Genomic DNA, 16,262 nt, shown 5'->3' on the forward strand with positions numbered 1-16,262 from the left:
CTGCCCCGATCTGCCGACAAACAGCTGATCGGCAGATCGGGGCAGCCATTTAAATTTAAATGAAGCCGCGATTATTTTAATCGCGGCTTCATTTCCCTCTTCCGATCTGGCTAATCTACATGCCTCCGTCGAAGGAGGCATGTAGTCTAGACACACCCCTAGTGAGTAACCTTCCCTTTTTCTTTGAGGAATGTCCCCATGGGTGCTCCACCTTCAGGTGATTATGAAGCAGTAGTCGTAGATGGGAAAGGGAGTTTTGGCAGGTGAGAGTCTGTGACTGAGAATATTGTGTGGCCAAATCTCGTCTCTGCATCTGCAAATGTTTGGATTGCATAATGCTGTGTGAAGGTGTGCGTGGACGCTCATGTGATGGCCTTGCAGATGTGTTCCGTGGGTATACCATGAAGAAATTCAGTAGTAGTTGCCATAGCTCTTGTGGAGCGGGCCTTGACACAGGGTGGTGGCTGTCTCCCGTCTAAGGTGTATGCTAGATGGATGCAACTGGATACCCATTTTGACATTCTTTGTTTTGATGTGGGTAACCTTTGTGACCTCTCTGTGGATGAAACAAACAGTTGTGGTGTTTTGCAAAAGGGCTTTGTTCGTGTCCGGTAAAAAGCAAGTGCCCTCCATACATCCAAGGTATGAGTGTTGCCTCTTTATTGTCCTTGTGCGGCTTTGGGAAGAAGACGGGTAAGTATATGGATTCACTGCAGTGGAATGAGGCAAGTACTTTGGGGAGGAATTCGGGATAGGTCCGCAGTACCACACTGTCCTTGTGGAATATTGTGTATGGGGGAGGGGGGTCTGCTATTATGGCTGCCATTTCCCTGACACTTCTAACAGAGGTAATTGCTACAAGGAAGGCTACCTTCATGAACAGATGTAGTAATGAACATGTTGCTATGGGCTCGAATGGTTTACCCATGAGAACTTTTAGCATGAGGTTCAAGTCCCATGCTGGAATTGGGTCCTTATGTGGGAGGAACATGTTGTGTAGCCTCCTAATAAAGCATGAAGGGCCGATATGGATGCAAGATGAACTTTGATGGAACTTAAGGAGAGACCCACATTATGTAGGTCCAGTAGGTATTGTAAAATTTGTGAGATTCCTGTGTGGGAGGGTTCATAGGAGTGCGTCTTGCACTTCTATTTCTGCATACATGCCGTCTTCATTGTAGGTCTCCTGAAGCTTGCGAGGATGAGCTGTGTTGAGTCAGAGAAGGCTCTCTCCGTATTGTTTAGCCAACAAGCATCCATGCCTGAAGATGTAACATGTGGACTGTCGAATGGGGTATCTGGCCCCTGCGCTGTGTAAGTAAGGAGTGTACTGGCAGAAATTGATGTGGTGGGAGGATGCTCATCTGTAGAAGGTATGGGTACCATGTTTGTCTGGACCAGTTGGACACTACAAGTATTATTCTGGCCCTGTCCTGTCTGATCTCGAGAATCACCCTTTGTACTGGAGGGAAGGAGGGGAATGCGTATGCTAGGGTAGATGTCCATTGGATGCTGAAGGTTTCCCTCAGGGAGTGGGGCCCTATGCCCGCCCTGAAACAGTATTGTGGGCAGCGAGCATTCTCATATGTGGTGAATAGGTCTATTGTTGGGAATCCCCACTTCTTGAAGAGGTAGGTCAGCATTGATCGGGTTAGTTCCCATTCATGGTTCTGTGGAAATTACCTGCTCAGAGTGTTGACAAGTATGTTGTCCTTGCTCAGGAGGTAAGCGGCAATCAGGTCTATGTTGTGCGTAATGCACCATTTCCACAGCAAGACCGCTTTTTGATATAGCTGGGAGGAGCATGATCCTCCCTGTCTGTTGGTGTAGTGCATTGTGGTAACATTGTCCATGAGGATTTGGACTGACTGTTGTATATTAGGGGGAGAAAGTGAAAGCATAGCTTTTGTACCGCCCGTAGTTCTAACTGGTTGATGCGTTGCCTGGACTCATCCTGAGTCCATTGGGCCTGGACTCCTGAGGCCAAGGTGTGCTCCCCAGCCTAGCAGTGATGCATTTGTACTAATTGTGACTGACGGGGGGAGGGGGGCTGCGTTGGAAAGGGATGCCTACACATACATTGCCCTGCTGGGTCCACTATGTGAGAGAACATTTTATTCTGGTAGGTAAGGAGAGTTGTTTGTTCAGAGAGTGGATTCACAGGTGGTACGTCGAGTGCAGTGTAGGTAAGCGTGGGGTACTAAGAAAGTGGCCGCCACTACGTGACTCAGGATTTGAAGGCAGAGACGTGTTGTTAAGAGTCTGAATGGTAACACTCAGTACTGCAAGTATCTGTCTTGTAATATGAAGCATAGGCATGTCCTGTGTGACGGGTGTATTGATATATGAAAATAAGCATCCTGGAGGTCGAGGGTAGTCAGCCAAGCTCCTTTTTCCAAGGCAGGGATAATTGTGGCAAGGGTCATTATCTTGAAGCACTGATATCTGACAAAGCGGTTTAACCTGTGATGGTCCAGAATAGGCCTCCAACTGCCTGACTTCTTGGTGGTGAGACAGTAATGGGAATAGAAACCACTGCCCATGATGTTGTGGTACCTCTTCTATGGCTCCCAGCTTTAGAAGGTGTTCTGCCTCTTGTGCGAGCACATGCTTGTGAGAGGGGTGAAGAGTGACGGGCACGCAAGGGTGGGATGGAGGGATATCTAAAAAGGGGATGCTTTAGCTGGTTTTTATAATTTCCAACACCCACTTGTCGATGGTCATGAGGGACCACGCTGGATAGAATGTGGCTAGTCTGCTGCCAAATATTGTGGATGGTTCTGATTGCTGCCTTGGAAATACTGGGATGATCAAACCCTCAACCAGGACTTCAAAACTGTTGTCTAGATGTTGAGAGTTGTTGAGTTGATGACTATTGGATTTTCTGCATCTGTTTTGATGTGGCCGATGTCTATTGTCATAATGCCGTTGCTGCTGGTTGAACGGTTGTGTTCTGTATCTCTGAGTGAATGGCCTGCCTTGCTTTCTTTTCATGACAAGCATGTGGATGCCTAAAGTTTTTAGAGTCATTCTGGAATCCTTCAAGGTGTATAAGTATTTGCGAAGTCTGTGAAAAGCTTGGTGGCCTTGAAAGGTAAATCCTCCACTGTGGATTTTACCTCTCTCAGGAAGCCAGAGAGTTGGAGCCAATAGGCCCATCTCATCACTATGGTGGAAACCAGAGATCTAGCTGCTGTATTTGCTGAATCATGCACTGCCTGGAGGGTTGTATGTGATATGAGTGTGCCCTCCTTGATGTTGGCCTTAAACTGTTCCTTTTGATTGTCTGGTAATGATTCAATAAAAGCTGTTAACTAGTCAAAGATGTGATGTGTGTATTTTGTCAGTAATGCCACATAGTTAGCTATTCTGAGTTGAAGACTCACTGAGGAATATGCTTTTCTCCCCATTGTGTCCAACCTCTTCCAATACCTGACATGAGAGATGGTACTAGTGGCCTGTTGCTTCACTCTCTGATTTACTGCTTCAACCACTGAGTTTGGTGTGGGGTGGGAGAAGAGAAATTCTGCTCCTTTAGAGGCAACATAGCATTTCTTAGAGGTTCTTTTGGAGGTTGGTGTGATTGTGGAGGACGTCTGCCACATCTTTTTGGCAGGGTTCATAAGCGACTCATTCATGGAGATTGCCAGTTTCATGTGGGAATATGCATTCAATATATTTGTCAGTTTATGCTGTGTCTGAGGCATGTCAGACAATGAAATCTCTAAAATCTCGGCGACTTTTTAAAAAAGGTCTTGAAATGACTTAAAATCACTCCCGGCGATTGTTGGAGGCATGATTATGTCATCGGGGGTGAAGACGAGGTATGTGTTGGTAGAAGAGCGCAAGATGCGTGCTCATCCCTGATAACGCCTACCTCCTGGTCTTCTGCTTTTGAATTGTAGTGTTTTGGAGATTGGGGTGTTGGTGCCTGAGACCGTGGTGCAGGGGATAGCAACTGAGGTTGGTGCCCGTTGTGATCTAAATGCAGTCCATAGGTCACAATATGGCCAGTTGCGAGGGAAAGTGGGAGGAAACTACCATGCAAGTTGCTACTATCATAATTGTTGCTGGTGTTTGGATATGGAGTGTCTTGGTAAATGTGATGTGTTGTTTATTGTTGCTAAACACTGGGGCTGTTGAATTGCCAGGTGTGGAGGAAAGACTATCTTGAAATTTGGCATGCCATTAGCACCAAAAAGAGGAGTACTTGGCACTGAACTAACATCTAGCTCTGTCGCCACTGTAAAATGTGGTACCAGTGGAGGGGGAGGTAGTATTAGGGGCTGAGCTATGTGTGGCATGCTCAGCGGGATTGTTTGCAGTGCCAGTTGCCCCTTGTGTGGCCGGTGCTGAGCGCTCTGATGGTGCTGTTACTGCCACCTGAGGCAAAACACTTGTACTTGTGGCTTGGCTGTGCTGTTGGTCGCGATCTGCAGCTGGTACCACAGCTGTTTTTGCCAGTGCCGGCAGGGAGGGTTTGCAATTTGCCTCAGAGGGCTCCTTAGTGGAGGCATATTCTTGTTCTTTTTAATTGGGGTCACAGCTCTTAGTGCTGCTGGCCCTGCTTACAGGCTGCTTCTTCAACCCCTTTTGTGCTGGGGTGGATGTGCAGCATTCTTGTAGAGAAGACATTTCCTCATGGGAGAGTCAGTCTCATAGGAGGTGTAGGACCTCTTCTTGGGATGAGGATTGCCCTGGTCTTTCGGACTTGTTTCAGAAGGAGCCACTCTCTCTGACCCCATCCCAGGTGATTTCTGACTGGGAGGGGTATTCTGCTTGGGGTCAGACCCAGATTGAGCTTTTTTCTAGAGTTGACTCATTTTTACTTGTAGCTTCTTGGCCTTTCTGGTATGCATTGTTAATTTTTGACAATGAGGACAGTGCTCTATGGGGTGCTCTTTCCCAAAACAACGGTTGTTCCCATCAGATATAGAGAAAGATAGTCTGTACACTTTTTAAAACCAGGCAAGCCAGGCATATCATGGAGAGCAGAAGAGGTTTTAAGTGGAACTGTGGTGTCCACAAAGAGACCCTAAATCAAATAATTTTTTAAGAAAAAGGAAACTTGGGGCATATCTAATTAGTAACTAAATCACTATGAGAACACACTAAAACTACCCATAGTATAGGGGAACTGCTGAGCTGTGACTGAAGCCGACGGCGGTTGAGAAGGAACTGAGAAGGTGGCCAGCTGTGTGAGTGCAGTAGTCATTCCAGATTGCATATGACGCAGTAGCCTCCCCAGGAATGAAATTAGGGGGGGTGTTAGAATTTACAAGGGGAGGGGGTATCAGGGCTGATGAGGGATGAGACCATGAGGGTGAAGGTGGGCTGTATGGCACCATAGTTCACAAAAGTGGGGGGGTGTTGGGGAAATTCAGGGAGGTATATACACCTCCATAGGGGGGGTGTAGGGAAATCCCTGATGCGCCAGCACTCTGCATGCGCAGCCAGCCACAGGGCACTGCTATCATAAATCCCCGATCAAGAGCACAGAGGTGCTGATGCACCTGAAGGTGGAGTACCCACGGAGACACTCCTCAAAGAAGAACCTGATAGTTTGCTGTGTGGAATTGCAGATGTGCCAATTAAAAGGCCTTTCTACCTAGCAGGGCCATCCTTAGGATTTATGGTGCCCTACGCAGAATTATTAAACTGGTACCCCTATGCCAAGGTTTGTCAAACAAAAACAAAAAAAAGAAAAAAGGAACCCACTTCCAATACCAATACATTAAAATCACATTCCTTCCCCAAGACTCCACCCTTTTGAGGTCCCATCCTCTCTGTTCCCCTCCTCTCCATCACTTGCTATCCTCAGCCATTATACGCTCTCACTTGGTTGAGAGAGGAGGTGCAGGCTCTGGGGTGGGAATGAGGGATTTGGATGTGGGAAGGGGTGAGAAGTGCAAGCTCTGGGAGGAAATCAGGATGCAGGAGAAGGGGATGCTGGCTCTGGGAGAGGGTTCCAGGCTGGGGAGTGTACATGAACAACATATCTTGAAGAAGAATTACAGGCATTCTGGGTCTTCTGGTGACTCCCACATCCAAAGTGGTTGCTCTTTAGTCTGGACTCTAGTCATCACCTCCTATAATTTAAATGGGCTGGAAATATTTGGTCTCATTTGGGCCTTGATCCTATGGAGTTTTGTGGTTTACCTACACACAAAGATGCACCTAAATAACTAATTTGGTTCGAATTAGCATCTTTCCTTATTTTGGTGTAAATTTGTGTGTGGACAGTTGTGACGAAATCCCTTTATCTCCCTTGACTTCCAGGAACCTTCCTGCCTCAGTTTCCCTACCCTAGTCAACTCACTGTCTCTCTGATACTGTCCAGCAATCTAGAGCTATTGGATCACTAAGGTGATAAGCCCTCTGGATAGGTCATTACAGTACATTCTTTTCAGGTTAACAGAGTACAGCAAAACTGTGGAGAGCCATCTAACATTTTCTGCCACTGAGCTGGCTCTATTTTATCCAGTATTCTTGCTCCTTACTAGTCCCTCCCTTCATGCTATATAGGCTTCCATTTATAGGAAGCTTCACCCTTGAGATATTGTCATGCAAGTCTGATTACCTGACCCAACCACCAGCCCAGCCCCAGCACAAGTGGAATAGAACCCAACTCAGCCCATCCTGTGATGTCTTATTTAAGATTAAAAATGTCCTACTGCTAAGTAGTTTGTCAGTAAAAATGCTTAATTCTCTTGCTTATAAAACATCTTATATGTAACTTAAAATTAAAACACTTCAATTATATTTTAATCTGCCATTTAATACTACTAATTAGCATATTAGGTTTCTTAGTATCTTTACTAAGCAAAAGAGTTGTGGAAGATTATTTCTCAGTTCACAGTCAAAGTATTTTTACTTTTTATTATGTTTAATGTTTGGGAAAATACAATTTTTTTTAGTTTAGAACAATCAGATGTTACGCTTCATAATAAAATCTTCAAACTGGGATGTCAAAAATTAAACAAACATCCTAATATTTAACTTTATTGATCAAGCAGATCTTGGTTTCAAACAACTGAAAAGTGCATCAGTTGAAAAGACAACTAATAATGAGACATATTTTGTTCTTGGATGGACATATATCTGTCTCTGACGGCACTGGAAGCGATAAGCATGCATCAGAGGCCGGAATTTGGCTTAGGTCTGCAAAATGAAAAGTTGGAACTGCTGTGTGTGTGGGGGGGGGGGTTCCCCCCAAACAAATTATATTTTATAACATATATATCATACATATTCCAAATCCTGCAAATGCAATTTATGTGAAACATTTAACATATAAAAAGTAATCACCGTAGAATTGTTTTTTAAAAAGTCAATACTGGAAACAAAACTAAAAAAATGCAATTTTAGTAAAACCACATATTGTGTTTAAGTGCAGAGATTTGTGTTATTTTTTCGGTTTTAAACACAGGAATATATTAGACATAAAGGCAAAAGTGGTTAAGAGAATGACCAATGTTATAACATATTGTAGCATTTACTCACACTTATCTGACACTATAGTTAATTGAAAAACAATGTAAACATAATGAGGTATGGATACCAACAAACAATGGCAAACTATGGGCCTGATCCTATAAATATTACTGGTGACAGTGCTTATGCTGGGTTTTGTCCCTTTGACTTCAACAGTACTAGTCTCTGTAGTAAGCATTATGCCTAGTGGTGTTTGCAGGATTGGGTCCTAGGTAGTCAATGCCATTAACAGAACCCATTTAAAGTGCCTCAGATTTTACACTGATGCAATTCTACATTTCTTTATTTGTCTCAATTTAATAGGCAAGAGTAAGTGAAATATTTTCTGGCAAGTTTTGTATAAATATTGGTTTAAAACTAATAGAGGTTTTCTAGCTAAACGTAAATTTCCTAAAATACTGGATCAATACTAAACTAGTTAAACAGTGCTTGCATCTATTTTTTGTAGAAAAGCAACTGAATTTCTTTTACATTGTTTTTATGCCTCTGATCATCATTTTATTCATTTTAAAGAACAAGAATAGATGTATTCAAATTTTGTTGGTCCAACCTGTGGAATTCTGAAGTGGTCTTATGTATTTTGTGCGAAAATTAAATCTTAAATTCATTTTTTCACAAGTTTTCTACCCATTATTTCATTCTGCTTCTTCACTCTTCTCAGAACCCCCTCCAGTTGAATTATCTACCTCATACTTTCTATCACAGGCATCTTCAGAGGACTTTCCAGGGCAGTCAGAGATTTTACTTGTAGATCCCGTATGTGTTCGAATGCGAGCTCCTGGCTGGTATAACTGCATGGCTGGACGATCCTAGAAAGAAGTGCATAAGGTTAATTTTTTTGAGAAAACTATTGTTTATTAACATATGTGAGCGTGAAAGTGACTAACTTGAGTTTATGTAGATACTGGATTTTTGTGTTAAAATTATTTTGCATTTAATGAGAACTAGGAAAAAGCTTGAACATAATGAAAACAGATTTTGCATTTATTATCCACCTCTTTTATAACACTATTTTTGGGATCCAAGAATTTTGAGTAAAATAAAACAGTGGTAATCAAAGGATGACTCTGACAGAATGATATAACAAAGGCCAAAAGAATTCTGTAGTAAATTTTGATACTATTTACAGTTCAAGTTGGGGAGGACAGTAACTGGTGCCACGCACACTTACGGCTTTATACACGAATGTTAGATAATAAATACAAATATAATAAAATAATACTCATTGGAAGAAACCAGAACAATGAGGGTATAGTGAATTTCAAATGAAATTCAGTATATAAGCTCCTGTTGTTTCTCTCTCATTGACGTGTGTGCAGAGCCATATTGACCTATGAACCATTAATACATTTAAACATGGGATGCAAAATGTTAGTCATCCATCCAATGGTCATACCTAGCATACCCCACTCTCATATTCATGTTCTTTATGAATAGATGGATACCAACCAACATGAATCAGGAAACAAAATGAGCACAAAGAAAAATGACTATTTTTACAGGCATAGTCACTGAAACCACGGGCAGTGGGTGACCCCATAGCTTGGGGAGGCAAGCCCCCAGCCCTGCCCTTTCCGGCCAAAGCCCTGCCTTTTCAATGTCCACTAGAGCCCAGCTCTCCCCCCACTCTGTCTGCTGCTGGCACCTGTACAACCCCCCGCCAATGTGTTCACTGGCCTATGATCTCTGCCCCATAGTAGCACCCCCAGTCTACTTCAGAGAGCTGGTGGACACTGTACCTGTAACCTGCCCACCCCCTCCAGAGCTCTGCAGCCCTGGTGTGTGGCACGGCTGCAGTCTCTCCCAGAGCTCTAGAGAGCTGGGAGGTGATGCAGTTCCAGCCTGCCCCAGAGCTCCAGAGAGCCAGCAGGCAGCACACGTCCCCAACCTGCTTTAGAGAGACTGCACCTGCCTTAGCCCTAGACCTTGGGAGAGCTGGTAGCTGCAGCCTGTTCCAGCCCCAGAGCTCCAATGGGCAGCATGGTCCCAGCTTTTCCTGGTCCCCAAACACTGGAGAGGAGAGCAGATGATGCGGCACAGCCTGATGCCAGCCCCAGCCTCTGCCTCTGATACCACAACAGCAGGCTGGGGAAGAGAGTCTGGGGGACTCTGGTGGAGCATGGGCAGGGCCAGGTCAAGCAGTTTGAGAATGCAATGCCTTCCACTGCCTATGATACCCACTACCCATGACTGAAACCATCAGAAATTTGTGGATCTGAATACCAAAGTGCAGCTAGTTCCTAGGAAAAATGCAACTGAAACTTATTGTGAATGGTTACTGTTTAAAAGCCTCTGCCTACTGAGGCTATTTATTTTAACTATCACAAATAGGGGTGAAACCTCTCTAGTCTGGCACCCTTGGGACCCGACCTGATTGGTGCTGAACGAGAGAATTTGCTGAACCACAGGAGGTCAATCCTGTCTAGCAACATTACCAACACTTCAACTGCTTACTGATCTCTTAGAAGACATTTAGGGGTAAATTAGAACTAAATAACATCACAGAATACTGAGAACCAGGACTGGAGACTATAAGCAAACTTTATGGGACCGAAGGAAACTTAGCCACTCCTGCGAACAGTGGACATCTGACTAACTAAGATCATGCCGGACCACGGATGCTGCCTGACCAGAGAGCAACAGACTAGAGAGGTGCAGCCTGTATTAGACTGATGCTATGGAGAGATCCTATTTAACATCTGTATTAAAGTATAGGGTTCACCTAGAAAAATACATGGAATAGGCCATTTTAAGAAAACTGCAGAGCACTGAATTCTGTTCCATCTTAATTTCCTTTCACCTCTCCCTCACAATTTTCAATTCCTTTGATCTTGTTTTTTTCCTTCATTCTTTCCCCCCTTCACTGATACATCCTCCATTATCAGCTCTTCTCTTCCCCCTTGAATTTCAGTCTTGTTTCACCTTACTTTCCCATTTCTTTAGATTAGATATCTGACTTTTTATTTAGGATGTTTAGAAACACATTGTTTTAAGTGTTTTGAGTTAACCACCAGTTTCAATGTTCATCAGACTAAAACTTGCATGAACAGAGTTAGGTCAATTGGACCTTTCATTTTTTATTAAATGGTTTAAATCAATTTAATATTTTTAATATATTCAGACAGAAATTCAGACAGTTGCTAAAGGGGCAGAGAAAAAAGAACAGGGCTGCTGCTTGCCTGTCCTACTTCTAGAAACAGCACCACTGCATCAAGAGGCACACTGTCATGGAGACCTTACCTGCACCTGCTGTGAAAACTCTCTTCAGAAAAGGTGCACGTTACAGAGATGAATTCCATGCAAAGCAGTGGCAACCATCTTGTATGGAAAACTACATGATTAAAATGGATGAGGCCTCTAACAGCAGCCATCTCTTAGAAATGCTTTGACATGTCCTCTGAAATCTCAAAGCCTAAAACCTTCAGAAAGTGAACTCCACAGGTGAAGACTGGAAAATGGTTTTCTGTGTGTGGCTCCCATTCAAGAAACTGCCCAACTGTGGCTATTTTTTAAGAAGGCTCTTTCCCTAGATTTGACACTTTACAATGGGGTGACTTACCCTCCACTAGAAAGAGCCTTTACCTATGGGCAGAGTGAATGAAAACTACAAGATCTACTTTCCTATCTTCTGTATTGAAAAATTCTAAATATGATAACTTCTGGATAAAATATTTATTTATTCACTTTTACTTTAAAATCTGAATAATTGTAAGACAGCTAATAATCTGTCTGTAAAAATTTTACTTAGAATAAATTCACTTTTAAAAGACTACTGGGCCAAAGTTTTCAAACTCTCTTATAAATCACCTGTGATATAAAACTTTTAAAATGCTCAAAAAATGTTGGGCTTCCAAGAATAATGTTCTAAGAAAACAAATCCTATTGTCTTAAAAAAAAAAAAGTCTGGGTTTTACTGAAAATCAAATAGAGAATTGATTTTCTTGAAAAAAAAGCATCTTTATGCCGAGACTGCAAAAGGAAAACCTGTGGCCTTGAGGTATATTTTACTAATGAAAGATTATCCTAAATGAATAAAAGAACCTTATTTCTTATGCGCTCCTTTTTGGATGCCATGTCATCACACTTGTCCTCTTTACCCAGTTTGTCTACGGCCTCCACAGTGAAGCTGTAGTTGTGGTTCCCTTTCTTCCCTCTCTCTTGGCTGTATCCTTTCCCCCATTTCAGCTCTTCTTCATTCCGTCTCATAAACTTGTCAAACTCATAGTGAGCTCTATGCTTTCTGCCATCATCCAACCGGTATCTTTGTCTTTCAAGTTCTTTTTCTCGAAATCTTCTCTCCAAATCCATTTGCTCTTTATCACTATCATTTTGTGACCTGTGTGTGTTTAAACAAGAAAAACCTGAATAATTAATTTAGACAAAAATCACAGGTCTTGATTCAAAGGTCCCTGAAGTAAAATAGAAAGACTCCAACTGGCTTCAACAGGTTTTATATTAGGCCCACAATTATGCCATATTTTCTTCTTAATTAAAAAAAATGAGATGCAATTTTGTACATCATAAATTCAACTCCCTATTGTGCATTCAGTTGAAATAGAAGCAGGAAAATATTTTGCAAACTGAGGTCTCCACTGGCTTGAAAAGAGAATCAGATTTACTTTAGAACTGCTTTGAAAATCATCCTGCAACTATTTTTCATATTTGAAATTACCGTTTAAATAGCGGTCTTGATCTTACAGATAAGAAAGGGTTACAGGATTAGGTCCAAAGACTTAGCATGTGAGTAATATCACAGACTTCCGTGGAAGCATTAATGACATAAAATAACTTTGCAAGTTCAAGACCTTGACTTTATGGCTCCATTTAACAGAAATTATTCACATCTTTTGCAACAGATGGGAGGCATTAAAGAAGACAGAATTAATGCTGCTGCTCCACTCTTCACTTACAATTATGTGTCTAGATGATGTAGCCTGCTAGTACATTTTTATTTAGGTGACTAAGTTTTGGAAAACCATTATCTTGTCACTCATGGTAATTAATTTATATTATATACTAAATAATTTATATTATAAAATAAACTATTTGCAACATTTTGCTGTTAAGATGATATAATTCTCTGTACTTTTATTCATTTCATTGCTCTTGTTCAGTAACCAGATGGCTCCTTTGTAAAATGAAACAGTAAATTATGGAAAAGAATGCAGAATAATTTCATCTAGTGCTAAAAAAAGGGAGTAAATAGATAGTAGTTATTTCAAATTTTTATTAGATGAAAAGTGAATCATTCAAATTGAAATGGGAATCTACAGTTTTGCCAGCTTTTGACATTTTAGCTTGTGACAAAGGAAATGCTAATCAGCAGACAAAATGGACGAAAGAGTCTGGAGGTTTGTCACTTAAATTGTTTATTAACACCTGTTTGTTCATTAACTTGCTTGAATATGAACAATTTTTCTATGTTTTCCACACAATTTTTCCTTGTAAATCATGGAATAGTGAAAGTGTACAGCCTCTGTCATGTAGTTATCTGCTGATTGGCACTTCCTTTATTTAAAAAAATGGGGCGAAGGGTTTCCCATATCTGCAAATAGCTGAGCGCCGATAACAATAGAAAGTCAATGTGAATTGAAATTGCTTAGCGGTTCACAAGACTGGACCCTGTGTCAGTATGTATTGCACTTCTTGAGTAGAAGGAAAATGGCAGCTCTCATTGAGTCATACCAGAACCTTTCACAACTACAGAGATACTAAAACATGGTATATGCTTCTAAATATGTATATTACTTGTAAATATTACTTTAGCTCTTCAGGATATGACTAACTATGACCATTTTGTTTTCCTCTACCTTTTCAGCTTTTAAGTATAAATGTGTAACTGCAGAGCCTGAACTCTCACCAATGTTTTGAAGAATGTGCATGACTTTACCATAACAGGACCCATATGCAAGAATTTTGTAAATATAGACTGCAAGGGTACAAACGCACACCTCCATAATCACCTGAGTAAGCGTGCTCTGGAGAGGAGACTGGGGGGATATGATAGAGGTCTATATAATCATGACAGGTTGGAAAAGTGAAAAAGGAAAAGTTAATTTACTTGTTCCCATAACATAAGATCTAGGGGTCACCAAATGAAATTAATAGGTAGCAGGTTTAAAATCAACTAAAGGAAGTTTTTCTTCATGAGTGCACAGTCAGTCTGTGGAACTCCTTGCCAAAGGATGTTGTGAAGACAGAATTTGAAAACGAACTAGATAAATTCATGGAGGTTAGATCCATCAATACTTATTAGAAAGGATGGGCAGGAATGGTGTCCCTGAGCTTCTGTTTGTCAGAAGCTGGGAATGGGTGACAGGGGAAGGATCACTTGATGATTTCCTGTTCTGTTCTCTCCCTCTGGGGCATCTGGAATTGGCCACTGTTGGAAGACAGGACACTGAGCTAGATGGACCTTTGGTCTGACCCAATATGGCTATTCTTATGTTCTAAAGAAAATGGAGAGTAGGATAAAATTCAATGGTATAAAGTGCAAAGTCATGCACTTATATTCTACTAAGAATTTCTGTTACAAACTAAGGCTTCGTTAGTTGAACGTAATAGCAGAGAAGAGAAAGCTGGAAGTGGGTTGATCACATGATGGCTATGAGCCACCAATGTGATGGTGCTCTGAAAAAGACAAATGGGATCCTAGGATGTGTCAGGTGAGGCATTTCTAACAGCCATACAGAATTATTATAGTATATGCTATACTATACAGAATTACTATACTATATACTATAGTATTCGATACTATATAAAATTACTACAAAAGGCATTGCTAAGACCACACATGAAATACTGTGTACCACTGTAAAAATAGGGGCAGAGAAGAGTTAAGTAGGATGATCTGGGAATTGAGGATCTATCTTATGAGAGGATACTAGAAAAGTCTGGCTTGTTTAGTCTATCCAAAAAGAAGGCTGAGAGGGGATATTGCTACTCTCAATAAATAAGATACCAAGATAAATACCATGGAGGGTGAAAACTATGTATGCTAAAGAATAATGTGTGCACAAGAACAAATGGATATGCACTGGCCATGAACAAATTTTGGCTGGAAATTAGAAAGTTTCTCACCATCAAAGGGGTGAGATTCATGCAATAAGAGTTGTGAGGACAAAAAAAATAATTTCAAGAGAGATGGACAAATTTCTGAGTGCAGTTGTATGAGTGGGTTGCTTGTGATGGTAGCAGCCAAGGCTTACCAATCCTGGATCTCACTTTGTTTATGGCATAGCTCCCTAAAAGTTCATGCTTCAGGTTTCCAGATGGCTACTTGCAGGGGTCAGGAAGGGAATATTCTGTGGGGTGCTGTTTTTGTTTTAAAAATCCTCATCCAAGCATCAGGAATAGCCATGGCTGAAATGAGATATAGGAGGGTTAGGACTCTGAGTCTTTGCTCACATGATCACCACGTTAGTCAAGGTGAAATTTTCCCCCAATCATATTGGCAGTGACCTTAGAGGCCTTCCTCTTCAGTGAGTGGGTGCAGGTCACTCACTGGGCTCTTCTGGGTATCTCTCAATCATTTCCCTGCCATAGTGAAGGTCTCAGGCACTACTGATAGTCCTCAAATGAAGAGGTTACTTACCTCGTAACTGTAGTTCTTCGAGATGTGTTGCTCATGTCCTTTCTGATTAGGTGTACGCGCGCCGCGTGCACGGATTCCGGAGCTTTTTTCCCTTAGCAGTATCCATAGGGCCGGCAGGGAGCCCCCTGGAGTGGCGCCGGTATACAGGTGCATATATATCCCAGTATCAGAGGGGTAGCCGTGTTAGTCTGAATCTGCAAAAGCGACGAGGAGTCCTGTGGCACCTACACTTCAGTAGCTTATGCTCCTACACTTCAGTTAGTCTATAGGTGCCACAGGACTCCTCGTCGCTTTTATATATCCCAGCTGGCCCCTCCACCCCTTCAGTTCCTTCTTGCCGGCTCCTTCCGACACGGGGAGGTGGGTGGGATGCAGAATGGACATGAGCAACACATCTCGAAGAACTACAGTTACGAGGTAAGTAACCTCTTCTTCTTCTTTGAGTGCTTGCTCGTGTCCATTCTGATTAAGTGAGTCCCTAGCCGTGTCCCCCCTCCGGAGGCGGGGTCGGAAGGTGACTAACTACTCTCTTATTATTCTGCAGAGCCCAGAACTGCCCTCCCGACGGCAGCATCCTCCCTGGCCAGTTGCGTGATTGCATAATGGTCTGCAAAAGTGTGCACCAATGACCAGGTTGCTGCTCTGCAGCTTTCCAAGATTGGCACGCAGGCCAGGAACGCCGCCGACGTTGCCTGGGCTCTAGTGGAATGTGCTGTTATGCACAGCAGTGGTCTACCCGCGCCCTTGTAGCACAGTCGAATGCAGGAAGTAATCCACGAGGATATACGCTGCGCCGAGACTGGCTGCCCACACATCCTGTCCGCCACTGAAATAAACAATTGAGTTGACATATGGAACTCTCGTGTCCTATCTATATAAAAAGCCAATGCCCTCCTAACATCCAGGCAGTGCAGAGCCTGTTCCCTGGGCGACGCGTGTGGCTTGGGGTAAAACACTGGCAGGTAAATATCCTGGGACATATGGAAGTGCGAGACAACCTTGGGAAGAAACCCCGGGTGTGGACACAACCTCACCTTATCTTTAAAAAACACCGTGTAGGGTGGTTCTGAGGTGAGAGCCCTAAGCTCTGACACCCTCCTGGCCGAGGTAATGGCCACAAGGAAAGCTACCTTATAGGACAGGTGCATCAAAGAGCATGAAGCCAGAGGCTCGA

The 16,262-nt window shown here is 42.6% G+C and overlaps 1 protein-coding gene and 1 long non-coding RNA gene across 3 annotated transcripts in view; one reads left to right on the forward strand and one right to left on the reverse strand.

Moving 5' to 3' along the window:
* Positions 1-1,181: 1,181 nt before the first annotated feature.
* Positions 1,182-16,212, forward strand: LOC112544351 (uncharacterized). The gene is made up of 4 exons (XR_012900251.2): positions 1,182-1,314; positions 8,200-8,322; positions 13,313-13,461; positions 15,633-16,212. It is a non-coding gene; the product is annotated as an uncharacterized LOC112544351 (long non-coding RNA).
* The window catches only part of UPF3A (UPF3A regulator of nonsense mediated mRNA decay), a 44,429-nt gene continuing 35,153 nt past the window's right edge, over positions 6,987-16,262 (reverse strand). Inside the window, exons 9-10 of one of the 2 annotated variants that reach the window (XM_075918168.2) lie at positions 11,536-11,830; positions 6,987-8,303 (exon numbers count right to left, since the gene is read on the reverse strand). In XM_075918168.2, the coding sequence (XP_075774283.2) occupies positions 8,130-8,303; positions 11,536-11,830 (469 nt within the window). In that variant the 3' untranslated portion in view covers positions 6,987-8,129. The remainder of the gene's footprint in view (positions 8,304-11,535; positions 11,831-16,262) is intronic. The other variant, XM_075918178.2, reaches the window with a different exon arrangement.

Source organism: Pelodiscus sinensis, chromosome 1 (genome assembly GCF_052426305.1).
Source record: "Pelodiscus sinensis isolate ZL-2025 chromosome 1, ASM5242630v1, whole genome shotgun sequence".
NCBI lineage: Eukaryota > Metazoa > Chordata > Testudines > Trionychidae > Pelodiscus > Pelodiscus sinensis.